Source organism: Electrophorus electricus, chromosome 12, assembly GCF_041902795.1.
Source record: "Electrophorus electricus isolate QZ-2024a chromosome 12, ASM4190279v1, whole genome shotgun sequence".
NCBI lineage: Eukaryota > Metazoa > Chordata > Actinopteri > Gymnotiformes > Gymnotidae > Electrophorus > Electrophorus electricus.
This window is the reverse complement of record NC_137508.1, coordinates 6404247-6431260: the sequence shown is the minus strand read 5'-3', so window position 1 is coordinate 6431260 and position 27014 is coordinate 6404247. Positions and strand designations below refer to the sequence as shown.

Below are 27014 nucleotides of genomic sequence, written 5' to 3'. Positions count from 1 at the left end.
TAATGGCTTTTTTCTGACATTTAGGCAGTAGTCTATTTTTGAGCAGTATGTCGTGACCCATAATACTTTATCAAATTGAACTTGAACATGTCAACAGTGTTACCAGCAAAAGTAGCGTTTTTAAACTTTTGCAACACTCTGTGTGTATTTGATGCATTTGAATTAGTTCGACTTCCCAGCTACAGTACTGTTATTTTGTCATACAACTGAATTTACATTTTAGGTATACTTTAGATGTGTTTGGATGGATACAAACATTGGATTTTAGATGAAAATGAAAGCTTTTGCCACACCACTGTTTCTATATTAATGTGGTTGGTAATTGCACTATGAAAGCAGTGGTTATAAATCTTCATCTGGTGGCTTCTCCTGGCAGACCTGCTGATGACTGGGTTTCTGGGTCATGCGAATTTAACCTGAAGCAGCTATGAAATAACCTAATCAGCTCCGATATGCAGCTACATCACAGCTGGCATTTTTTTCCCTAATCTGGCTTGTATGAAAATATGACTTTGTATATGCTGTATATAAATATATAATATATATAATATTTCTATCTTGTGGGCACTGAATCTTGCAGAAATGTTATATTCTGCACTACATGCTGATGATGTCACTGTTGTGTATTAGTGTAAGGACACTTTGTAGACGGCCTTAACTTTCGACGGTATGTGCATGTGTAGGTGTGTGTGTTTTTATTTAGAAAAACTTTTTATAGGGCAACACTTTTTAAAACAGAACTGGGTTACTCAGAGAAGGGACAGGCTCAGTAAGGGGAGATGCACTGTATATAGATGTAAGTTTCCGACATACTTTTAAGTAAGCCACCCAGGTCTTACGTCTTCCTAGAGCTTTTCCTTATTTCCCCTGGCCTCACACATCACCCGAAGGGCTCCGCCACACCATCATTTAAGTGGAGTTATGTAGCCTTGCTGGGAGAAATTAGATGGAACAAAAGCAAGAGGTGGTTAGTTAAAGCTCGTGTGAAAAAGCCAGTCAGTGTCAGCAATGAACCTCTTATAGGCCTTACAGTCCATTTCTTAGAGTTTGGAAAATATGAATGACATGTGGATAGATGCACAGGCTACCTAAAGTTCTTGAGTGTATCAGAGCACAGAAATGCACAAACATAAACACGCGCATAAACATACACATACACACGGCTCCTCCATAAAAGGAAATATAAGGGCAGCGTCATGGAAATCTTGTCAGTGTGTGTGTGTGTGTGTGTGTGTGTGCGTGCGCTATTGCATATCATTAAGCTTCTTCTGTCAAGAGACTAAGTGAAGCTCTTAGGAACTGTGCAAACACAAGTTTAGCAGCACAGAAGCCCCATTAATCCCCATTCTCATCACCATTCATGTCCTACGGTGCAACTGGAGCAGCTCAGGCTTTAGGGTGACAGCCAGAGCCCAAATGTTCATTAAAGGGAGTGCTGGGAGTGTAAACAGCAGGTTCGAGGGGTACGCAAGGCAGTATGCTTGTGTAGAGCGCTGTGCTTGCTGACCTCACTCTGACTAACACCATCTCTCTCTTACTCCCTGTTCCAGGGGACTGGGAGTGCTATCCTCTGGATCCCACTGCGTGGCATGTAAGTACTTCTAGCTCCTGGGGCTGACTGCTTTGTGGTGTGGAGTGCATGGCTGTGACAGATGACACAATAAATGTACGGTAACCAAAATGCTGTGCTAATGTATGTACACGTAAATCTGGTGAGCGTGAGCCATCAGTGTGAATGTAGTATTTCATGATGCTGCCATTTATAATGGAGGCATGCATAGATTCTGATGTAGAAAAGCTATGCATATTGGTCACTATGGTGTATTCTTCAAATGTATGCAAAAGACCCTCTGTATGGAATTTGTTCATGTGGCTCTTGTATTTGTGTGTGTTTGTGTGTGCATGTGTGTGCGTGTGTGTGTAAGTGAGAGAGAGAAAGTGAAGGTAAGAGTTGGATGTAATAAGTGAGGTCTCTCTCTGATGGGATTAAATCACTGCCTCGTTCTTTGCAGCATCCAGTTACGTGGCAGCCCTCCAAGGAAGGTGATCATTTAATCGGTCGCATCACACTGAGCAAGCGCACGGCCATGCCCAAAGAGGCCGGAGCACTGCTGGGGCTAAAGGTTAGCACACGTGCACAGTTCCATCACCAATTCCACACAGTTTCACACACACACACACACACACACACACTCACACACACACACACACACACACGCAGTGCTCTCTCACAAACAGCACTCTCTTTCACTAAGATGTGAATGAGTGTCTGTGAATGGACTGATGTATGTCTCATCTGCAGCTGGTGGGACATGGATTGGAACTTGATTAGTGTAGTGTGATGAAACAGGTAAAACAACACAGGCCACCAAATATATACCTCTAGTATGGGTGTGAGGACAAGTGAAGACTCATAATTTTGTGCTTTGGATTACAAAAAAAAAACCATTGTTCTTTTTTTTTCTTTTTTTATGCTGATTGTGTTGTGCTGTGTGGTACTGTACTGTTGTGTCGTGCTGTCATATTGTGTCGTGCTGTGTCATGTGTCATGTCACATCACGCTGTGCTGTGCTGTGCTGTGCTGTGTCGTGTTGTGCTGTCCGTTGTGTTGTGTTGTCTGGTCTGTATGTGTAGGTGGTTGGGGGGAAGATCACAGAAACAGGGAGACTTGGGGCCTTCATCACCAAAGTTAAAAAGGGAAGCCTGGCTGACGTGGTGGGCCATTTACGGGCAGGTGAGCTCACTTCTGCTTTTATCACATTCCTCTTTCAAGGTGGGTGTGCGTATTGCATCTTTTACTGTACGCTTTCGTCTGGGCAACATATATAACTGAATAAGCAGCAAATACAAATATTGCATCAGGAGCCACCAGTGAGATTCCCATCTAGTTTATATCTTGTGCTGAAGAAATGCCGTCTGTAGACCCTCCGTTATCTTTTACCGCATCCTCTTTTCTGTTTAGGAGATGAGGTGCTACAGTGGAATGGTAAATCATTACCAGGATTAACCAAGAAGGAAGTTTACAACATCATTCTGGATTCCCAAACGGAACCTCAAGTTGAATTAGTCGTTTCAAGGCCAATTGGGTACGTCTTCCATCACCTTCCTATCACTGTTAATGAAATCTGGTGCTTTTAACCACTGCTAGTGTTATTTCAACAGCAAATGACCTGCAAAGCTTTTGAAGCACAATGATTTGTCATAGACTATTCAAGAGCAAGTCAGTACGTAAAGCCCAAGCACTGGCTCAGCCGAGCCTGCTTCAGCTTTTGTGGAACTCCGCTGTAATTTATGGTTCTATTGTGTTTAGTTTTCACTGGTAGCCATTATATTCTTCTTTGCACTGTCCTCCTACCTCTTTAAAAAGATGTGTTCATTGATTTCTCTTCCAAACACTTGTGAAGGGTTTATAAATCTTCCCAGTAAGTAAAACAAACTCTGCGAGGTGATTTTCATCCCCCAAATCTCTCGCCACTTGCCTCTGTCTGTTTCCCCACAGTGTGTGCAGGCCTCGACGAGAGGAATCTGTTCAGCACACACCTCCCAATTTCTCCTTGTGTGTAACAGCTGATTCAGATCCTACTGTGTCTCAACTCTGTGGCTGTGCATGCACGCGCGCGCGCGCGTGTGTGTGTGTGTGTGCGTGTGTGCGCACGTGTGTGTGTGTGTGCGTGTGTGCGCGCGTGTGTGTGTGTGTGCGCGTGTGTGTGTGTGCGTGTGCGCGCGTGCGTGTGTGAGTGTGTGTGTGTGTGTGTGTGTGTGGGTGTGTGTGTGTGTGTGTGTAAGAGAGAGAGAAAGAGAGTGAAGCATATAAAATGCAAACAGAGATGAAACTTATATGACTTCATCTTTCTTTCCCAGTGATATACCAAGAATACCAGAAACATCACACCCCCCATTAGAATCTAGTGAGTACATTCTTAAACACTGAAGTAATCGCTCCCTGCCTACTACACAGGTCAGCACAGTGTCAGTTGTGGTTTTAGTGGTGCGTTCGTTGTCTTTGCACCTCTGCAGCAGGTTCAAGCTCCTTTGAGTCCCAGAAGATGGAGCGACCATCTATATCCGTGCTGTCTCCCACCAGCCCGAGCGGTCCGAGGGATGCGCCCCAGCTCCTGCCTGGACAGCTCTCGGTGGATACGACACGTCTCAACGTCATTTGCCTTTCACTCTCTCCTTTGTGTGCGCTTTGCTTTTTTTATGTTCATTGGCTGTGTATGAAAACCAGGTGTGTGTGTCTTCCAGGTGAAAATGTGGTATGATAAGGTGGGCCATGAGCTGATAGTGAACGTGCTGCAGGCCAAAGACCTGCCCTCCAGACAGGACGGACGTCCAAGAAACCCTTACGTGAAAATGTACTTCCTTCCAGACAGAAGGTGCTCAGATTTTAAGACCATATACTAACCCACAAAAACTGCAGTGGGTCCCATTTGATCCACGGTGTCATCTCTGGTCATGGCCACAGTCTGCATTAAGTCTTGCATTTGGGATCACATGAGTCCCTTTGTTGTGGCTTCGCAGTGATAAAAGCAAGCGAAGGACGAAGACAGTCAAGAAGAGCTTGGAGCCCAAGTGGAACCAGACGTTCGTGTACTCTCACGTTCACCGGCGCGACTTCCGCGAGCATATGCTGGAAATCACGGCGTGGGACCAGCCCAGAGTGCAGGATGAGGAGAGCGACTTCCTTGGAGAGGCACGAGGGACATAGCGCGTAGAATAATTACTTCTATAGCGTTCTTACCATGATTTCCTCCTCTCAACCTCTCCTCCTCTTTCACGCCATGGCAGGTCCTGATCGAGCTGGAGACTGCACTGCTGGATGAGAAGCCTCACTGGTACAAGCTGCAGACGCATGACCTTTCCTCCATTCCACTGCCCCACCCCTCGCCGTACCTGCCGCGTAGACACGCTCACACCGACACACCCACCAAGAAGCTACAGCGTGAGTGCAGGCGGAGGAGCCTAACAGTGTATTTAAATGTGGGAAAGCAGGGGTTGGAATGGAGGGAAGGAATGCAATTGATACTCATTTCGGTGCTTTCAAGATGTAGACATGCACACAAATTTTACATGCAAGTCTGCACTGTTAGGCAAAGAACCTACGAATATTTAAAGGGAATGTGAGTAGACAAAAGGATATTATGAAAACCCACCAAGTAAAGGAAGTGTGTATTTTAGAACATGGTGTTAGAATTACATCAATGATTTATGATCATTATGGCTGAATTTGTGCATTCATTAATTTCTTTTGAGTCACTTATATGAATGTGTGAGTGAGTATGAAGTCTGACTGCTTATTTGTATTATATATGCATTCGTTTATATATGGCCTTTTCTCTCATCTGAGAAACTATATTACTTTTACGTGCATGTATGTATATATGTCTGAGTTTTGCCTGTCTGTCTTGTCTATATATCACATTGTCTGCGTATCTGTTTTGTTTTTGCACGTGTGTGTCCGCACAGGCTCTCAGCGTATCACAGAAACTGAGTATGATGGTTTTGGCGTAGTGGCAGAAGGTGGGTGGGGGGCATGATGCCACTAACCCCTACACTAATACTGTGGTTTGCGCTGTAGTATACAGAAAGAGAGAAGCAACAGGTCAACAGCTGGCTTTCCGCTCCTCCTGAGAGACTCTGCTGTTGTCTTGGAGACAATGCACTGACGTTGAGCTTAGGCATCCTATTTAGAATGTGCTGTGTTATGCCTCCATGCTTTAAATGCTGGAGTGTAGAATGAGAGCGTTAACTGTGATGGAGAATGGACAAACATGGCAAAATCCTCAGCGTTAAGACCAGCCGGTCACAAATGTACAGTGCAAAAATTCATTCAACTCTGGGGGTTTTGCTGTGTCTCTCCAGCAATGGTCTCTCCAGATAGTGTCCTGTCTCCAGTGCTTTTCTCTGTGGTGAGGTGGAGTAGACATCAACCACATTACACAGCGCGGGGTGTGCATGACAATACCCGAGAGAGAGAGAAAACCAAACAGAGTGTGTGTGAACGAGGGATGTGTGAACGAGGGATGTGTGAACGCGGGATGTGTCCTTTCCTCAGTTACATGATATGTTCCCTTTTCTCTGTGCATGGTGGGAATGATAGCTAGGCGTCCAAATTAGAATGTGCTTACCCTTGATACCTTGCTTTCGTTCTCCAAAGGCAGCACATCTTTTATGACTGTGAGTTCTGTTGCTAACCTGCAGCCCATGCAGGCCTACAGTGCTCTGACTAAGCCAATTAAACTGATTCAGTCTGTGGCCTGGCACATGAATGCAACTCTCTCTACATCACTGTGCTGGCTAAACCTCTCCAGTCAATAAATAAAGGTAGTAGTAAGGAAACCTTTCCAAATATAAAGTGCATTTTTAGTCTTGGTTCTTTAGCCAAGAATTCAGAGTCCAAGTAGCTGGCTAATATAAGTTGGCCTAGACAAAACTGAAAGCTAAATGCGAAAAGAAATAGTTTTTTTGCTAGGTAAATGTCCTATGGTCATTTGATTCCTTTACTTTAATAAGTTTAATATCACAGTTAGTAGATGTGGATGCTGTTTTGGAATAGTAGAGATCTAACTGAAACAGGTATCTATAGTTTATTCTTGTTTTCAATGTAACTTTTTTTTTTCTTTTTTTTTTGCATGTTTATCTGGACTTCAGCTCATTGTAATTAAATTCCTATTTTTAGCAGTTTATGAAATTCTAACTTTTACAATGTTGTTTCTTTCTGTCTGTGTGTTTATAGCTGTGGAGAGTCGACCAAGGGAAAGAGAAAGGGAGAAGGACAGAGAGAGAGAGAGGGAGAGAGAGAGAGAGAGGGAGAGAGAGAGAGGGAGGGAGAGGGATAGAGAGAGGGAGAGAGAGCGGACCACGTTAGAGGTTCCTGAGCAGCAGAGGGCTACCCATCAGCGCTCTCGCTCAGCCTCTCCTCACAGGGAGGAGGGGAGCAGGGCACGGTCACGTCCTCCCAACATCCCCATGCAGAGGTGAGCCAGCACATTCACAAACTCAGGGAGAAAAGAAGATATGCATGTTAAACACATATGCAGGTTATTTGTACAATAAGTAATCATATGCAATGATATTCAATAATTCATCATAATCTCCTGATCGCTCTCTCTTCTCCTTCCTCCTTCCAGGAGTTTAGACGAGGTGCAGCACAGCCGTAGGTCCCGTTCCCCAACCCACTACCACGAGTGTGGTCATGGACAGGAGAGAGAGTATGTGGATGACAGGTAAGCTTATGTGGGACAGATACAGAACCTTTTTGTCCGATTGCTTCCAAGTGCCTTATAGCACATATTTTATACTTGACTGGGATATTGAAGAGGTCTTTCAATTGATTTCCTGTGCTTTTGGAGAAAAAAATGACTGACTGAAATTTTTGTATGATAATGCTATATGTTTATATGTTAATGCAATCTTTTTCAAAAAGGTAAAACCAGGAGGCGACTTTTATATTCAGGGATTGACATTATGAAAGTTGGCCTGTGATACAGTATATGGTATAGAGCACTTACAGCTAGAAGTGTATCTCTGTAAAGGATGTGCCATGCAAAATTCATCATTTGTGATTTGTTTCCTTGATGTAAATTTGAATAAGCATATCCAATATTCCCTCTCATTTTACCAAGGAACAAATCCTTATTCCATAGCCACCAAGTCACATGACTGTTGTACTGATTGTTAATGGACCATTTATTTTTCCCACAGGAATGTTGCCTACATTTCTCCAAACGCTTTTAATGGTTAGGAATCACCTAATATGTTTTGCATTTTGAATGGATTGCTCCTTTAAACTTGTGCCCCTTACCATATCCATATTACTCTGGTTCTAAACATATGATTATGCTTTGCTCCAGGTCCTATTATACCCATGTGCTTTGTTTGTGTTAGTTTGTGTATCATTTTGTTTGCTGTTTATTTACTCCCTCATGTTTTTCCCATCTCCATGGTAATTGCAGTGAGTTCATCTTAATACACAGATCAATGCGGGGCAGGAGTGCCGAGTGCCTGAACACCGAAAGGTAAAACTCTGGGCCAGGACTAATTATCAGAGTTGTCATGCCTGTAACTAATACAGTCGCCATTATTATTATCCTTATTATGTCAGTTCTGACTGAGTTCTCGTCTCATCATAACAATGTATGGTCGGTCTGGAATAGTTTCAGTTTGTATCGTCAGCATGAGGACATTTCAGGAGATTGTGTTTTACGTAGATGCTATCACGTTCTTTCCATATGCTGGTTATTGTGCATAAGTGTTTCAGTTTGAGCTCTCTAGCTGTTCTCTCGGTTATTATACAACACAGTAGCCCAGTGACAAGATTCATTAACAATGGAACTTTCCACTCCATTATGGCACGCTGCCCAACAACAGTGCCAGCAGTCTTCACAAGGCAACAGTTTAGTTTAGTGCAAAGTAACTGTTCTCCTTTAATGTAGTAATTTTGACACATTTGTTTTAATCACTGTCAGTCAGTGAGCTCATTAAGGCAAACTGGCCAACAGGAGCTGGTTCTTAAGTAATACTTGACCCTTTCAGATGCATCTGACCTTAGGGTTGCTATAGTTGTCATTTCTTTTACTGTGTCCACCTCCTGCATGCTTGCACATTGTTCTAAGTTCAGTAGATGCGCTAAGGATAGCAGCACAAACCCTCCCAAGGTAGCTATCATAGACAGTGGCATTTATAAAGACATATATAGCTAAGGAGGTGAAATGAAAGGAGATTCTTTTTCCCTTGAAAATCCCAATCAAGAGTGAAACAGCACAACAGCCACCAACCCTGAGCTTACTTATTAATATGCTAAACGTTTATGTGTTTTGCTGAGCGTGGTGATGTTATTTAAAAATGGCCATGGCACCTCTGGCAGTACTCAGAGTTGATAAGGGAGCTGCATTTTCTGATTGGGGTTTTGAGTGAAATTCGATCCCTTTCTGTGCCACGTTTTATGCTTGATGACTGGATTGTGTACGTGTGCTGTGTTTTGTTGCTCCAGTTACGGCCTTCAAGCCGCAAGTCTCACAGCAAGTCAAATGCTGATATTCAGTTTCCTGAGTATTAACTATAGAAGATATTTACCGGTCACCAACATGTTTATCACTTAGATTTAGCTTTGTTGATTACAAAAATGAACATAGCAGAAATAGGGGGGAAGAAACAGTAAAAAAATATATGATCAAACATGGATGTATTTTTCAGTCTTGTGGTACTAAGCAGGGTGTGCCCATGCATACAGGGATGTGTGGAGTAGGTGTCCTGTAGTGCCAGGTACCTCCCACCTGACTCTGACACCTCTCTCAGTTTTTCTGTGGATGCTTAAACTGGTGTCGTGCAGTTCATTGCTGTGCTTTATCCTGCTGCACTCTCTCAGCTTCTCATGCTGCAATTTTAATTAAACCACAGAAAACTATTATTTTATTTGCGTTATTGACTTGAATTTTGCTTAGATAGCATTTATTTTGTGTTTGTGTGTGTGTGTGTGTGTGTGCGTGCGTGCGTGCGTGCGTGCGTGCGTGCGTGCGTGCGTGCGTGTGTGCGTGTGTTTGCATGTCTGCTTGTCATGTTACGTGTTTAGCTCCACTCTTCCTGCATGCCTTAAGACTCAGCCCCGACCAGCAGTGGTTTCTGCCACACACCATCTACTCAGATTCACTGATGAAGTCACTATCAGTGAATCTCTTAGGTAAGAGATAGACCATCCCCATAGCTCTCCCAAGATGGACACAAATACATCCCAGACACGTAAAGGAGTACATTCGCCAGTAAATACTGTCAAAGATCAACTGGTTGTGCCATTGTAAACAGGTTTCATTATACATTTTCCAGTCTCTTTGCCATGATGAGAAAGTCCAGTTCTTTTTTTTGTACCTAATTCATTTGCTTGCTCTTTTTCATGTTTGTCTTTTTGCCCTCCTCTCTATTGGATGGCATGTTGTGACCCTAGTGAGCTGCAGCCCCCTCTTAACAGGGTTAGAAGTGCTAGTACCAACTGTCTGAGACCAGATTCAGATTCCAATACACCTGATCGAGAAAGGTACTCGCAAGACCTTTTGTCACTTAGTTGTGTTTACTGATTGGTTCTGGTTTTCGCAGATGTTTAGAAGTCATTAATCATCTTTACCTCATTAACCGATCAGCCTTATAGTACATTTACTTACTTTGTAGGCGTGGTGTTTTTGTTTTTTGACATTTACTTTTACTCTAGATGATAATGATCATTGTATCTTGTGCTGTCACGTACAATGGAACTAGTGCATGCGGTTAATGAATGTTAGTTTGCTGTGCCCTCTGACCCACAGTAGTGTGCTCATTTCCAGAGACTCTGATGGGCACACGGCAGTGGTTGCTGCCTGCTTTATGGTAGAGTGTTAGAGGCTGCGCTGTGCTGTGTTAAGACGTGCTGTGTTTGGTCGGATCAGTGGTGACTAATCCCTGAGCGCTTATCATAAGTGTCAAATGAACAGGGTCCCTGCCTGTATCCTGACTTGCCCTGTCTCTTCCACATTCCCACCTCAACCATATGGGCTGTGTTGGACCCACTTTCTCCTAGGAGCACCCAGTCTCTCCCACGTACCAGACCCACCAGCCCCAGGATCCTAATCCAACATGCCTCCCCTGAGGATGACAGGTACCATCCCTGGCCCCCTTCCCATGCCCCAGCCGCCGGATGCTGCCGCTAACCCCTAGCCTCCCGTCTCCTCACTGACACCACTAGAGGCTGACTCCACGTGCCTTCTAGCTAAACCTGTGCTTTAATCTTTGATGTCCATGTTCTAGCTCTTCTGGTGTGACCTGTGGCTTGGTTTTTGATTTACTCCGACACCCCCCTCACCCCAAGCTGGCTTCGTTGTGAGTACTGTGGAGTATCTCGTGTGATGTGTTTTGCAGGATTTGTCTTCTCTTTTTAGCCCCTCACTTCCCCTCACCAAAAAAATAAATCACTTGTGGCTGTCATTGTAGATTTCCTGAAACCTTTGTCTGTATTGCAATGGTCTTTGCTTTTTTCTCACATTTTCTGTGGCTTTTAATTTGTAGTCAAGTGCCTTCACCTTGTGTAGATTTTACCCCAAATGCCTGTACTCCCCCGGTCAGTACACTGAATTTGCTGGACATTGACTTAATACCTCACAATGTGCTTTGATTCTTCCAGCTGCATTTTCTTTGTTATCTGTGGTAATGTTGATTTAGTGTGTTTATTATCTTTGCTGGATTGCCACCACTCTAGTAGTGTCATGATGTTGTTTACACTTTGCAGTGCATTACGAACCTCAGAATTAGAGTTTACTTATATAATCTGACACACTACACATGTCTAATCATGTTATATTCCTACAATAGGTTGTGCAAGCTGGACTAATGAATTGTAAAATAGCAAAGTTGCAATTGACAACAGTTCAGCCAGTTCGGTTTGTCCAATAACGCAGTCTGTAAAAAGTAACTGAGCTGCTCACACTGTATATATACTGAGAAACGTTGTGAAGATAAGTTGTTGTGGCCAATGAGGAACAGATTGCAGTCCTTCCTTTAGAGAAGTGGTCACTTGCACAAGGTCTGTTACACATGCGTTTAACAATGTGTTTATCCATGTCTTTATGGGAGTGTCAGTGAATGTCATTGTTAATTGCTCATCATGCACATTTCATTGTGGACTGTGTTTGTTCTGTAAAACTCAGCTTAACCCAAAAGTCGCGTTGCAACTTGTCTTTCATCCATTCTGTAATCGTGTGTGTGGGTCTGTGTCTTTGTGTCTTCCCCTTGTCGCTGACCTGATCGCACACTATCAGCTGGATTTCAGAGCCTATTTTTCCTACCCAGGAGACAGTTAACCACCTCAGTGCAAGGCCAGGGGCACAGAGGTATACTGTGCACACAGAGCCTACTTTAAAAGAGGATGTATGGAGAGTTCATACATAATCATAATTTCCATTCTATAATATTCACATAGAATATTATACAGAATTTCATTTTGTCTTCATACCCACGTCCCACTCATACTTTTATTTCTGTTGTGCTTTAATCATGTACATGTTATAGGCAGTCAAGAACTCTGGACAAACCTAGCTATCAGAAACCTGGCAGGAAACTATCGGGCAGTGAGCGGTAAGAAGCCATACCATACTAGCGCCATACCATAGCACATTTGATTAACCATGTTATTACTATTATGTACATATGATAAATGTTACGTGACACTGCTGTATTTACATTGTGTTTATGAGCAACTTTAATTACATTTATGTGCATTGATGACAGTAATTTTGCTTCAAAATTACTAGAATAGTCATTTTATTGTATAGTAATATAGTATTGTTGTTTTTTTTTAATCCTCAAATAATAAAAGAAATTGTGCACCTGAAGGCTTTACGCATGGTCCCATCCTCTCACATGCTCACATGCTCACTTCATATGCATACCGCAGTCTTCGCCTAGTCCTGCTTAACCAGCCTGCCTCCTTTCTTCTGAAATGTGATTTTTTTTCACGTTTTATTTATTGTTTATTGTGCTTTCCTGCGTGTTTCTTTTTACATCGGTCTTCGGAAAACAACATACCTCTGTTCTGAGGGGCTTGTAAATAAACGGCCTCTCCCTGCCTCTGTTGGGAAAAGGGGGTGGTGGTTTGAACCCAGCTGGAACAGCGCACACTCTCCAACCCTAAAATGTGCAAACATGCACACAAATCACGTCTACCTGGTTCTGTAACTGTCACGGACTGCTCCCATTCCCACTGGTCACGTGGTTAGGCCTGCCGCGTGCAATGGGAATCCAAAATTGTTCTTGTTTGTAACCACACGTCTGTTGTCTGTGCACACCTGCATATGGCTTAGTGTGTAATGTTTGTGTGTGTATTTAAACCAATGTTGGTGAGCGCTGCTTTGGCAGTGGTTAGCCATGTGGATTTGTATACGTCTGTACATTTGTCGTTTCCCACGTTAACGTTAGTATTAGTGTTCACGATGTTTCATGTTTTTAGTGTTCGCCGTTTACGTGAGTGCCACTGTCTTCCCTGTATGACAGTAAAGGTCGTCCACAGTCGAGGGAGTCTGTGCGTCCTGTTCCTTGCTCTTCGGCACTCGGGCCGTCACAGGAATTTTTCTCTTTTTTCCTATTCTTTCTGTATTTTTTCCTCTAACGCCTCTCGTCTTTTTGGTGCTTTTGATTGCTCTTTCCTTTGCTCTTTCCTTTCCTTTTAAAGAGTAAACTCAAATAATATTTCAAGAAGCAAGAAGACAATGACTGGTGCATTCCTGACATAAAATATTTACTATAATAAAGCATCATGTTACGTACGTGGTGGTTGTATTATGTGACAGTTTGGTCTAAATTGTTACTAGTTTTGCAGTTATGCTCTTAATTTGGTTTTGTGTGCTACCATATGCTTATGCTTACCATGTAGCTTATTTTGTTTTTACTCTTACTTGTTGCTTTCTCTCTCTCTCTCTCTCTCTCTCTCTCTCTCTCTCTCTCTCTCTCTCTCTCTCTCTCTCTCTCTCTCTCTCTCTCTCTCGCTCTCTCGCTCTCTCTCTCTCGCTCTCTCTCTCTCTCTCTCTCTCGCTCTCTCTCTCTCTCTCTTTCCCTTTCTAGGGTGCACCCACATGACAGCAGTTCGTACGTGTCATCAACAGCGACTCCCTCATCAGCACGTATGGGCCGACAGTTGCCCCAAGTACCCGCTAAAAGCAGCAGTGTAGAACAGGGTTGGCTATAGCACACTGACATGTTTTATAAACGTCAAATCACATGTAAAATGATATTGTATACAATATAGAAAGTGGTTGAATGCCTGTTTATATTTATGACAGCCCTTGCCTCAGAGGAGCGGTCACGGCAGATGAAGGTACATTCCTACAGGGCTCCAGCTCCCGCCGGTACCAGCCAGGACCTGGAGAGGGCGCTCAAGAGCAAACGAGAGGTAAAGTCTCCTGTCTCTTCTTGTTTTTGTTCCAAATCCATCTTCCTTTGGTTGTACTTAGAATTCACATAGCCCTCTATAGCCTTTCACTGACTGCTAGATCAATTTGCATTTTATCAGACCTGCTGCTTGTATTACCACAGAGGAATACATGCTACATCTTTCGTTCTCTGCCGTAGCTTTATAAAGAGCAGCGCCGGAGCTGTGATAATGTGTCCCATAAGTCCTCAGACAGTGATGTCAGTGATGTGTCAGCCATCTCTCGTGCCAGCAGTGCCTCACGGATCAGTAGCACCAGCTACATGTCCATCCAATCAGAGCGACCCAGGGGCCATTTCAGGTGAGAGACGTACACAGGGCCTTTGAAACTTTCAGTGTTGGGCTTTCTATTCCATGTTGCATTCTATCTTTAAACCATCAGATCACAGTCAGAAAAGTGGTAAAGTATTTCAGATCCATTTCTATAGTTCATGTCACCATGTTCCACATATGAGGTGGGATGCTTTTTTTCCGCCACATGTTTTTCATCACTGGCATAGGTTAACCATCTGACCATAATGTTTTTCAGTTTCCTGCTACTATGGTCTTTTGTGGTCTCAGTGGTTGCTTGCTATTACTAAACACCAGAGCACACAGTCTGGTTCCTTAACAATGAACCAGACTGTGGATTTTGAAATACCTGATGTTCTTGTGCATGCACTGCTATGACACAATGATCCAGATTGACAAGTCAATTGTCCAATTACTTATGGTCTCCTGAAAGAGGGCGGGGCTGGTCACTGCCTAATTACTTACAGACTGCACTGTATCTGAAAAAAAGACTATTACCTAAATTATTACCTAAACTTTTACCTAAACTATGACAAAGATGTTTTGCCAACCTCTTGTACCAGCCGTCACATTCGCCCGGCCAGCCAAAGCATGCTGAAGAGCACGAGTGTGAGCGGCGACATCTTCTCCCTGGAACACACGGACGGCAGCCAGTCGGACACGGCGTTGGGAACGCTGGGCGCAGGGGGCAAGAAGCGGCGCTCCAGCCTCAGCGCTCGAGTGGTGGCCATCGTTGGCATCCCGTCGCGGCGCAGCAGGAGCACGTCGCTGCTCAGCCAAACAGGTGAGAGGTAGATGGGCTGTTACAGCTGTGTTAGTGTTACAGCTGGTGAGAGGTCAGATGGGCTGTTATAGCTGTGTTACAGTGTTACAGCTGGTGAGAGGTCAGATGGGCTGTTATAGCTGTGTTACAGTGTTACAGCTGGTGAGAGGTCAGATGGGCTGTTATAGCTGTGTTACAGTGTTACAGCTGGTGAGAGGTCAGATGGGCTGTTATAGCTGTGTTACAGTGTTACAGCTGGTGAGAGGTCAAATGGGCTTTTATAGCTGTGTTACAGTGTTACAGCTGGTGAGAGGTCAGATGGGCTGTTATAGCTGTGTTACAGTGTTACAGCTGGTGAGAGGTCAGATGGGCTGTTATAGCTGTGTTACAGTGTTACAGCTGGTGAGAGGTCAGATGGGCTGTTATAGCTGTGTTACAGTGTTACAGCTGGTGAGAGGTCAGATGGGCTGTTATAGCTGTGTTACAGTGTTTCAGCTGGTGAGAGGTCAGATGGGCTTTTATAGCTGTTACAGTGTTACAGCTGGTGAGAGGTCAGATGAGCTGTTATAGCTGTGTTAGTGTTTCAGCTGGTGAGAGGTCAGATGGGCTGTTATAGCTGTGTTACAGTGTTACAGCTGGTGAGAGGTCAAATGGGCTGTTATAGCTGTGTTACAGTGTTTCAGCTGGTGAGAGGTCAGATGGGCTGTTATAGCTGTGTTATAGTGTTACAGCTGGTGAGAGGTCAGATGGGCTGTTATAGCTGTGTTACAGTGTTACAGCTGGTGAGAGGTCAGACAGGCTGTTATAGCTGTGTTACAGTGTTACAGCTGGTGAGAGGTCAAATGGGCTGTTATAGCTGTGTTACAGTGTTACAGCTGGTGAGAGGTCAGATGGGCTGTTATAGCTGTGTTACAGTGTTACAGCTGGTGAGAGGTCAGATGGGCTGTTATAGCTGTGTTACAGTGTTACAGCTGGTGAGAGGTCAAATGGGCTGTTATAGCTGTGTTACAGTGTTACAGCTGGTGAGAGGTCAGATGAGCTGTTATAGCTGTGTTAGTGTTTCAGCTGGTGAGAGGTCAGATGGGCTGTTATAGCTGTGTTACAGTGTTACAGCTGGTGAGAGGTCAAATGGGCTGTTATAGCTGTGTTACAGTGTTTCAGCTGGTGAGAGGTCAGATGGGCTGTTATAGCTGTGTTATAGTGTTACAGCTGGTGAGAGGTCAGATGGGCTGTTATAGCTGTGTTACAGTGTTACAGCTGGTGAGAGGTCAGACAGGCTGTTATAGCTGTGTTACAGTGTTACAGCTGGTGAGAGGTCAAATGGGCTGTTATAGCTGTGTTACAGTGTTACAGCTGGTGAGAGGTCAGATGGGCTGTTATAGCTGTGTTACAGTGTTACAGCTGGTGAGAGGTCAGATGGGCTGTTATAGCTGTGTTACAGTGTTACAGCTGGTGAGAGGTCAGATGAGCTGTTATAGCTGTGTTAGTGTTTCAGCTGGTGAGAGGTCAAATGGGCTGTTATAGCTGTGTTAGATTTACAGCTGGTGAGAGGTCAGATGGGCTGTTATAGCTGTGTTACAGTGTTACAGCTGATGAGAGGTCAAATGGGCTGTTATAGCTGTGTTAGTGTTTCAGCTGGTGAGAGGTAGATGGGCTGTTATAGCTGTGTTACAGTGTTACAGCTGGTGAGAGGTCAAATGGGCTGTTATAGCTGTGTTAGTGTTTCAGCTGGTCAGAGGTCAGATGGGCTGTTATAGCTGTGTTACAGTGTTACAGCTGGTGAGAGGTCAAATCTGTGTTACAGTGTTACTGTGTTACAACGGCGATACAGCAAGGGAGCTGCTGGTGGCCGTTGATGTTGATTTTCGATTCTAACGGCCTACTTGGAAGAAAAAAACCCTACATGATGTCCAACTTGTTTTTGCTTGTTTACATGTTGCTAAAACTCACATAAGACCTATATGGCTTACAGGAGACCTTTTTTCCAAGTCAAACCCAGTGGTTTGAAAAATTCTGCTAAAGATGGCTAAACAAAGATAAGATACAAGTGCTTTGTCACTTTTGGCATTGGGGTACTGCTGAGGATATAGTAACATGCATTTTTATTGTTAGGACTTTAAAAAAAACTGTGAATTGTGTGTTAATTGGAGAATAGAATGGATTGGTGTGCAGTGGGAGTTTTAAATATATGGTCCATTGATGGACTATTCAGATGGAATTAATCATTGAGACTATGCAATCTTTTGGATTCTATTACAGCTTATAATATTAGGCAAACAGCAAACTGAACATCCATTGTAAAAGTGACCTTTTCAAACCTGAACAATAACAAAAGTAGAAGCTGCAGTACTTGTACTGGCAGTGATGGTAGCAGTAGAAATTTTACCCTCTGTGTCAGTCTCTGATTGCCTGACATTAAGAGTGGCACATTTCAAGTCACATTTCACTATCATTAGAATAGATGGGATTTCAGAGTGTATAAGGTGACCTAAAAAGTGACCTCTAAGTCTGTGTGAGCTAAGAGAACTGAGAGTGGCTGTACCATACAGCTACTACTGTACATTCTCCATACAGCTACTACTGTACATTCTCCATACAGCTACTACTGTACATTCTCCATACAGCTACTACTGTACATTCTCCATACAGCTACTACTGTACTGTCAGCTAGAGATCAGCCCTGTACTCATAATCAGATGCAAGGCCCACAAATATCTTTTAGGTTAGATCTGATACCCTTTAAATTCTCATATTTTAAGCACTGTCTATTTATGGTTTAATAAATGGATTTAGAAAAAAAAAAAAGAAAAAAAAAAAGCTCAAAAAGGATGGTAGAAAAAAGTTCTTGGCATGTTTGGCATGTTACCCTGGATAATATCTTAAAAGGCCCATCAGAAGATAAATCAGACCAGAGTAGCAGAGCTTCTATAAATCAGCACTGTAAAGAGCTCCACTGACCTGCTGCAGCTGTTCTGCTTTCAGTTACCTCCCCACCCCCATATCTAGCTAGCAGAGGAGTGGTGTAGCTAAAGCACCATACTTTTTGATCTTGAAGCCCAAAATGCAAATTAGCACAAATGTACTAGTGGCTAAGGACCTGAAGTTATGATTAATTGTCATATTCCTCTGCTGCATGACCTTATTTCAATAGACTGTTGGTTATTTGGCCTGTCGAAAATACATAAACTAGGAATTACTGCAGTGAGCTTTCTTTATATTTGTAATTAATTTGGCAAATGCAGTTTAAATGTACACTAACATAAAAGTGCAATTACTTCTGCTCAGGACCTTTCTTTTTGTGGACCAATAAAAGCTTTTATCTGTTACTTCCAGCATCCTAAACAGCAGAGGCCTGTATGATCTAAACCAATATTATCCCACGAGAACCTGCAAAGGGATCTTCTGTGCCATGTGTGACGTACCTCATTCAGCCCAGACAAACTACTGGCACTCAGTGTTCCACTTTAGTGGCTGGCATTTTTAAAGCATCTGCAATCCATCACTAGGCCATAAATAGTGGGGAAGGTGCCCCATGCCATCCTTCAGGAGATACTCACCGCAGCCAAAGTACCTTGTCTCAGACAGCACTGTTTCCTGCTGCATAAGGAAGGGAGATGATGGGTGAAGTGCATGTCTTTGAACACACAAACACACACAAAGAACACACACATACACACATACGAAAAGCACACACACATAAGCAACTTCCCGGAGGAATTCTTGTCATTATGTCTAGTGCTCCTTCAGGATTGTGTATTTAAATTTTTTTTATCTTTAGACCAAATGGTTTATGTGCTTTAGGTGTCTGCCAGTGTCGCTTTCATCGGATAAGTATATGCTTATTTAATTAATACTTTGTACTGTGCTGTTAACTGTGAATTCAATTCGTTTCCTCTTTCTTTATGTCTTTGTAGAAGCAGCAAATAAGAAGACTAAAGGCTCGAGTCAGATCCAGCGGAGTCAGGAGACGGGAATGGCGGTAGAATACCCCCGCAGTGCCATGGCTCGGCAGGCCAGTCGCGAGTCCACCGACGGCAGCATGAACAGCTACAGCTCTGAGGGGAAGTCAGTATCTCGCACTCTGCTTGGGCTTCGCACTATTCAACCTGACCTTCCTGTTCCCCGGCTCGCAGTCCTTAATTTTGGGTGCATTGCTTATCTTGTGTGTGTGTCACTTTGATGAAAGACAGTACTAGCGGCTCTGGTGACGTACGCAAACATCTTGTTCGTAGTGAGCCGCGTCCGTCTTCTGCAGTAGCTAGAGAGAGGTACTGTGGGAAAGGTAAGCTATCGGAGAGGTGAAGGTGGGCTATTCTGGTGCTGATTTGCACCCGTAATATGTCCTTTTTCCAGCTCCATTTTTGGAGCCAGATGGTGAGCCTTCCTCCCCTCTGATAATTAAAATATCCGTCATCTGTGCAGAGGAGGCTCAGCAGTATCCCAGACTGAGCTGAAACAGACGCACCATCGCTCACTACTGAGCTGACAGTCCAGCGGCCAGTCACGCTGACCCACACCAGTCCAGCACACAGCACGACCAAGCAAGAAATATGGTCGACCATGCAATTTAGATCTGACTGTACACTAAAGTGCATTAAGGAAAGGATAAACATCCACAGGGCCTCTCATATGGTAGCATGACACGACTGGCACCGCTCTCAGACATTCCTGCTGGAGTTAGCTCATGGAAACTGTGCTGGTCTCAAAGGAAATATCGCCTGTGCTTGAGTGGCCACAGCACAGGACGTGGTTTACATACCAGGCTTAATACAGGTCTGCTGTTCAGGAGATGGACAGCTCTTAGCCCCTCGGTTTGTGTAGGCTAGAATCAGGGTTTCTTTAAAGGAACACACACATGTGTATATTCATTCACTATCCACTGGTAGAAACATTATTAATTAAAAACATCTTGCACATTATGTATAGTCAGAGGAAATGGGTCAGTTATTACCTGGTACAGTTTATGATAGCTGCTATTTGTCTATAGTTTCTAACTCCAGGACTGCTGTTGCCAGGATATATTTGGCTGGTAGATTGTGCCGTTACCCAGCAGTTACACAGACACGTGTAGAAATCCCACAATACTGCTGTGCTTTATACTCCATCAAGCAAATAATTTCCAGTCAGAAATGGTTCTGCGGTCAGAAACTGACTGGTGACAGTCTCTAACGTCACACCTATAAATGCATGTGTAAGACTGGAGTAGTTAATAAAGTGTCAAGTGAGAACAGGTCTAAGGTCTGAGGCAGGCGTTCCCAGTGAATTATTCCCAGAGAATGTGTATTAAATAATCAAAGTAACCACATTCCTTCACTCTGGAAGTAGGCTCTGTGCAGAACCTTATCATTATTAAGTTTAAATTTCAGTATTTTCTATATTTGTAAAGCTGTTGACATGAAACTGCAGTTATTTTATCCAGAGATAAAAACTAACACATTTCAAATAAAAGTAGTGTAAAACAGCAATCAATTGTAAGGCTTTATTTAACACAGATTTATTTGAATTTCAAACACTTATCTCCAACATCAGCTTTATTTGGAGTTGAAACCAAGCATCATTAATCTCCAGGATAATGTCAGCAAACATGCATGAAGGGAAACTGTAATGAACTGGTGTGTGTGTCTCTGTGTGTGTGTGTGTGTGTGTGTGTGTGTGTGTGTGTGTGTGTGTGTGTGTGTGTGTGTGATAGTCTGATCTTCTCAGGGATGAGGCTTGGGGCTGACAGTCAGTTCAGTGACTTCTTGGACGGCCTTGGCCCTGGCCAGCTAGTGGGGAGGCAGACACTAGCCACACCCTCCATGGGTGAGTTCACAGTTTTGATAAAATCTTTAGACCAGCCTATTCAATCAGTTGTAGCTCAAAATAAATGGCACCAGTTAGGTTACAGATACCTCTAAAAATGTACAAAAGTCCTTTATGTCTGTTCCTTCTGTGTTGTTCAGGAGATGTCCAGATTGGGTTAATGGACAGGAAAGGACAGCTGGAGGTGGAGGTGATCAGGGCACGTGGCCTTACTCCCAAACCAGGATCCAAATCGCTGCCAGGTAAACAGTTCTCCCACTGCTTCATCAATACATGGCCAATTAGAGCAGCAGAAGCCTAGGCTCCTCTTGCGTACGAGTCATGTTTGCTGTTCACAGCTCCCTACGTTAAGGTCTACCTGCTGGATAGCGGAACATGTAAAGCCAAAAAGAAAACCAAGATTGCACGAAAAACACTTGACCCATTGTATCAGCAGTCCCTGTTGTTTGAGGAGAGTCCACAGGGTAAAGTTCTCCAGGTAAGGAACTGGGAATGGAGCGTTATTTTCCTGTCTGGCCTTCCAAAGGAAGCTTTTGGTTTCTGCAGTATAATAAGTTTAAAATCTTTGTCTCTCATTCCTAATCACTGTTTGTTCTTAAGGCATCCCAATTTGAGCTTTTGCCTTTTTTTTTTTTTTTTGTCTTATTGATTATTTTGTTCTTGTTGTGCTGTCCGGTGTCGACCAGAGGAGGATGGGTTCCCCCTTTGAGTCTTGGTTCCTCTCAAGGTTTTTTTCTCATACTCTTAGAGAGTTTCTCCTTGCCACTGTCGCCTTTGGCTTGCTCACTGGGGGCTTGGACCCGGACTTCTATAAAGATGCTTTGTGACATTGGCTGTTGTAAAAAAAAAAACGCAATACAAATAAATGTGAATTGAACTGACTTGAACTGAATTAAAATCGTGTGAGCTTTGTTTGTCCAACAGGTAATAGTGTGGGGTGATTATGGGCGCATGGACCACAAATGCTTCATGGGAGTTGCACAGATCCTTTTAGAGGAGCTGGACCTTTCTAGCACAGTGATTGGCTGGTATAAACTGTTTCCCCCATCTTCACTGGTGGACCCAACGCTTGCTCCTCTCACTCGACGTGCTTCCCAGTCGTCACTCGATTCAGGGCCACCAGGTGTCAGGTCCTAGTGAATGGGAGAAGACTCAAGACGAAACACAGCCGGATGGACAAAGGACCCGTGGCAACAATCAGCGCCAGAGGGGCAGATGGACAGGTGGACGGAATCACGATCAAAGCTTTGCTGGAGCCTGACAATCACTTCTCTCTTTTCTTTTTGGTCTCTGGATCGTAAAGATTCCCCTTTGATCCACTCCGCTCCCTACTGCATGTTGTGTTTGTTTAAGCCATGTTGCTGAGATGACGAGTTAGCCCAAATGAAAGCGGGAACCACGGGCAGCTTAAAGCAATCCGCCACGGCTGACAGAGCTAGGATCCGACCGTGACGCGGGTAGCCTGAGTGTTCCTTGCCAATCGGTAACATTTAGGAGTTGTGCTCCAACCATACAAGGAGTATGTGAGTGTCTCAGAGGCGGTGGTGTAATAGCGGTTCAGAGAAGAAAGCACTGCCCCTCCCCTACTCTGCCCATACAGGAAGCCGCTCTGCTGGGGGAGGCCTGAGGTCAGGGGTGAACAGGCAAAGGTTAGTCTACTCAGTCTCCCCTCCTCCTCATGCATGCTGAGACCAGGGCTACTCCACGTGCCAGTCAGGTTCTGACTCAGAACAAGTGCGCGTGAGAGGGGCAGCCAGCAGGGGAACCTTGTGTCTGTTTACAGCAGTCATCACTGACTGCTTTGCCTTTTTTTTATTTAATGCATCAGCACACCTTGTACAATGTGAAGACATGGTCCATGTTTTCTTTCTGACATCTGTCATATAAGCTTCAAGAAAGATAAAGAAATGTGTGCATTAGAACAATGGGACTTTATGAACCTACCAATATGATTTAACTTCAGCCTGGCCAGGAGATTATAGAAATGGTTTATTCTGATATAAATATGTTAATGCATTTAACCTCCTAGAATGCTGACCATCAAGTGTACTTTGAGCTCTTGCCAGTACATTGAGAAATGGTCGCTATGGGCAAGCCCAGTGCACTTTAACTGATTTAGTATATTGTTTTGGGGACCTGCACATAACTGAATTTCAAACTAGGGCTTAAATTATTTTAATGCAAGCACAAATGTTTTATTTTTAACCCAATTTTAAATATGAAGGCCAAATCATTATTAGATTTTTATTTTGCTTTTAAAATTTTGTTGTGGCTTAATTTATGATTTTTCCTAAGCATCTAAGTGAATGTGACTTTAGGTGGGAGGTGGTTCAGAGGTGGTTTAAGGGTTGGTGATTTTGGAGTGTGAGATGTTTCAGGAGCTGGCCTGAAGTGATTCAGGAGTGAAAGGTAGTTCAGAGCTGGCCCCAGGTGATTCAGGTGTAAAAGGTGGTTCAGAGATGGCCTGAAGTGATTCAGGAGTGAAATGTGATTCAGGAGCTGGCCTGAGGTGATTCAGGAGTGAAAGGTGGCACAGAGCTGGCCCCAGGTGATTAGGACTGAAATGTGATTCAGGAGCTGGCCTGAGGTGATTCAGGAGTGAAAGGTGATACAGGAGCTGGTCTGTAGTGATACAGGAGTGAAAGGTGCTTCAGAGCTGGCCCAAAGTGATTAGGATTGATATGCGATTCAGGAGCTGGTCTGAGGTGATTCAGGAGTGAAAGGTAGTTCAGCAGCTGGCATGAGGTGATTCTGGACTAGAAGGTAATTTAGAGCTGGTGTGAGGTGTTTTAGGCATTTGAGGTGGTTCAGGAGCTGGCCTTAGGTGATTCAGAATAGACAGATTGATGAGGAGATGGCCTGAGGTGGTGAACTCCAAAAACTCACCACCTGCTCCCCCAACATGGGCAACAGCATGATTCTGGAACTGTTCCAAGCTGCATGCACATTTTGTAAAACAAGACAGATGAGAAAAAAGACACTAAAATAAATGTGTTAGTTCCACATACTGTAGGCCAGCTTGTATGTTGCATGTACTTGTACAGTTTGCTCGTACTTGATATTAATAGATTAACCAATAAAACAAAGCCATTCATTCCATATGTGCGCATTTGGCCAACTTTAGCCGTGCACACAGGCCTCATTTTTTGGGGGTTGAATGTTGAGAAGTTTTTTATTTTATTTTATTATTATTTACTTTTTACCCTAATAATAAAGTAAGTGCTGTACTGTAGTACTGAGCAAACATAAGGCCCCTTACTGTTTTTACTGAAGATATTGGTGTTCACTGTAGTCTACTAATGTGGAGCTAGATTTGAGCTAGATAATGTGTATAAAACCAGAGCAATCTATATATGGAAAATTATGATTGTACAAAAATGAAAACTATATATATAAAACTTAAAAAGAGTGTATCCAAGTCAATGTCACCTACAGAAACATATTGTAAATATGAGTCTGCTATGAGGTTTACTTATATTTACAAAGTGGCCCTGTCAAAATGGATTAATGCTGTGTCTCCTGGCTCCGTTGAACGGAACAAAGGCTGAGAAAGGACACCTCCTGAGTTTCTGGTTCCTTCTGATATTTATGGTCAAAATGATGACTAGAATTGTGACCTTTGCCTGCCTGTTACTGCATTAGAACAAAGCCCACGAGATCATGTTTTGATAAGTTTACTTTTCATGTCCATTACGGCAGACTTCTTTACTTTACTTTGTCAGTATTACCCAAGGATACTGATTGTTTACAATTCATGTGTCCCACTGAAACAGAATAGAAAGTATTCACTACATTTCTTGTTTGTACAACAGATGCGGCTCAAATGATGTGTATGTTTTATATTCAGGAGTTCATTTTTATTATTTACAAATAAAAGAATGTGTGGAAGAAGAAATGCGGCTCTGAGTAAGTGATGTGTATGTTTGTATTGTTCTGACTGTTGTATGCAGATTGTATACTTTTCGTATGTCTTTATTTTCTTCAATTCTTCCTCTTTAGGTTATGTATGGCACTCATCTCCAGAGTTTTTGAACAGTGACATATATTATTTGAACTGTACATCTTACAATGTATAATATAGTTGCTAATTCTAAATGCTAAAAACGATACATTTGAGATGCAGATTTTAATGCCTTTTGATGTTATGCAAAATTTAACAGGATGATATATAATAAGTACAAACATGTATATGAAACCACTATTTTATATTCTCACATTCCAAACTTTATTCAAGGCTTTCCCGTTATCCTCATTTTGCTCTCTTCATTGAGGAAACGGCTTTCCTGAGACCTCTCAAACTCAGATGGTTCTGTCTGTACATATTTGTGACATAGTTTTATACCAGGCAGAGCACAATGTATCTTCAGGAGTGCAATAGATGGTTCCTACCTGCTGATGGCTTCCAAACTAACATCAAGGCAGTGAAGAACCTGACCCTAGCTGCCACCTGTATGAACATTTATTTTGTCTGTATTTGTTGATAGAACATTTGTGACTTGTGAAGTTTCCATTAAGGTTCTATTATAGTTTACTTTTAATCCAGATCCTCCACCATGTGGAGACAGTGAGCATTACATGTTGCCACTGATTTGTAAAACATCAATTTATTCATCTATTCATCAGATCATCTACAACCAAATCTGATTTTAGTTTTTTTTGTTTTTGGTTTATAAGCATCATGTCTTTAGACCTTACGTGTGCCAAGTGTTAGGTAAAGGGTCAGCTACAAGACGTATTGTGACATTTTAAAGGTAATAGCTTAAATGAACACTGGACAATATGTTAAGCAGTGGCATTCAGTAAAAATGTAGAACAATATATGGATTTACCAGTAAAAGAAATTTATAACCAATCAACCGATGAGTGAGCAGGCAAACATTTAAAAAAAAATGTACGATAACAAATGTTGTATGCTAATAAAGCTTAGAATCAATATATAGGTAGATTTAATAATTATGCAATGGATTTTTTTTTAGAAACACGTGGTTTCTTTTGTATGGTTAATTTTTTTAACTGGCAAACTACTTACCCATCAGCACCAGAGAAAAACCCCACCAATTTAATGACTCATGTAGAGAATGACTTTTAGTGACTTTTCTCTGAGTTTCAGTTATGTATAGCACTCTTCTTTATTTATTAACATGGGACTTTACTAATGCTACATATGAGAAAGATGTGTGGAAGCATGCATTGTGATTGTGATTTTAAGCCTAGGATACTTCACACCTGTTAGGCTGTTTGTTTTCTTTGACCACACAAAGGAACTACTTCTAAATTGTTTTGCTTTATTGATTTTTGTGGTCAGAACAATAGATCACAGCCAGCAAAATTATTCTAGGTATTATCAGATGATCTAGTGGCCTCGGTGATGCAGGACACACCCAGGCATATTGCATGCTGGGATGGCACTCGGCAGAGGTGTGTGCTCCTGTCTGGTAGCAGGCTGTGTGGGAAATGAAATCCGGGCCGTGAATAGATTTTGAACATTTTTTGAACAAGGGCTGATTTATGTTGAGTCGTGCAAATATGTAAAAAAGCATAGCAGAGATCCATTCCTCAAATGAATCTCCTGCTAATATTTTTAAGACTCATCCCTCATTCTTTTCTACCTTGATCCCGATGGCCATATAATCCTCACAGTATTTTTATGACTGGCGCTGCTGAAGAACTCGTCTGGACTCTCGCCATCCGTCAACACCATGCCATATGCACATTCTACAGAAATGGGTTTCAGCTTGATGGATTATGAGGATGAGGCTGCAACATTTAGAAGCTAAACTAAAATCTCCCCCTCTGACACACCGAGTACGCTGTCACTGTCAAGTGCCACCCTGAAGCAGAGCATCCTAAGCGTGAGCGTTTGTTGGATTTCAAGTTGGATTCATTTTATTTCTTACAGTAATATAAATCACTCGTAGCATACGAGAATGTCTCCTGAGAACTACTACCAAAGAGGTTTTTTTTTTTCATCCATGAAAAATTATTTAAGACGTGGATGGAGATTACAAACGTATAAACTGGCGTGTAGAAAACATCATCACTAGAACGTCAATGGAAGCATGTGCAACAGTCCATCTGAACTTGTAATGACAAGCATGCGCCACTAGAGTGTGTTCCTGTTAGCCATGTGCAACATTTTCATGCCAAGTACCTACCAAGGATCTGCTCTTATCTTAATAAAACCTGTTGCTCCCTGCTGTCTACATGAGTCTC

The 27014-nt window shown here is 42.9% G+C and overlaps 1 protein-coding gene across 22 annotated transcripts in view; it reads left to right on the top strand.

Annotated features, from left to right (window-relative positions):
* The window catches only part of rims1a (regulating synaptic membrane exocytosis 1a), a 56665-nt gene extending 31969 nt beyond the window's left edge, over window positions 1–24696 (top strand). For 7 of the 22 annotated variants that reach the window (XM_081724871.1, XM_081724884.1, XM_081724887.1 and 4 more), the window contains 28 exons: window positions 1551–1591; window positions 2013–2123; window positions 2635–2734; window positions 2963–3086; window positions 3862–3908; window positions 4018–4154; window positions 4246–4376; window positions 4522–4693; window positions 4789–4942; window positions 5467–5520; window positions 6737–6977; window positions 7131–7226; window positions 7956–8018; window positions 9572–9679; window positions 9941–10030; window positions 10547–10624; window positions 10774–10845; window positions 11781–11852; window positions 12031–12096; window positions 13579–13691; window positions 13797–13906; window positions 14086–14246; window positions 14800–15020; window positions 18914–19064; window positions 20689–20801; window positions 20942–21043; window positions 21140–21279; window positions 21726–24696. In XM_081724871.1, the coding sequence (XP_081580997.1) occupies window positions 1551–1591; window positions 2013–2123; window positions 2635–2734; window positions 2963–3086; window positions 3862–3908; window positions 4018–4154; window positions 4246–4376; window positions 4522–4693; window positions 4789–4942; window positions 5467–5520; window positions 6737–6977; window positions 7131–7226; window positions 7956–8018; window positions 9572–9679; window positions 9941–10030; window positions 10547–10624; window positions 10774–10845; window positions 11781–11852; window positions 12031–12096; window positions 13579–13691; window positions 13797–13906; window positions 14086–14246; window positions 14800–15020; window positions 18914–19064; window positions 20689–20801; window positions 20942–21043; window positions 21140–21279; window positions 21726–21938 (3281 nt within the window). In that variant the 3' untranslated portion in view covers window positions 21939–24696. The other 15 variants (XM_081724872.1, XM_035531300.2, XM_081724873.1 and 12 more) reach the window with 15 other exon arrangements.
* Window positions 24697–27014: the final 2318 nt, after the last annotated feature.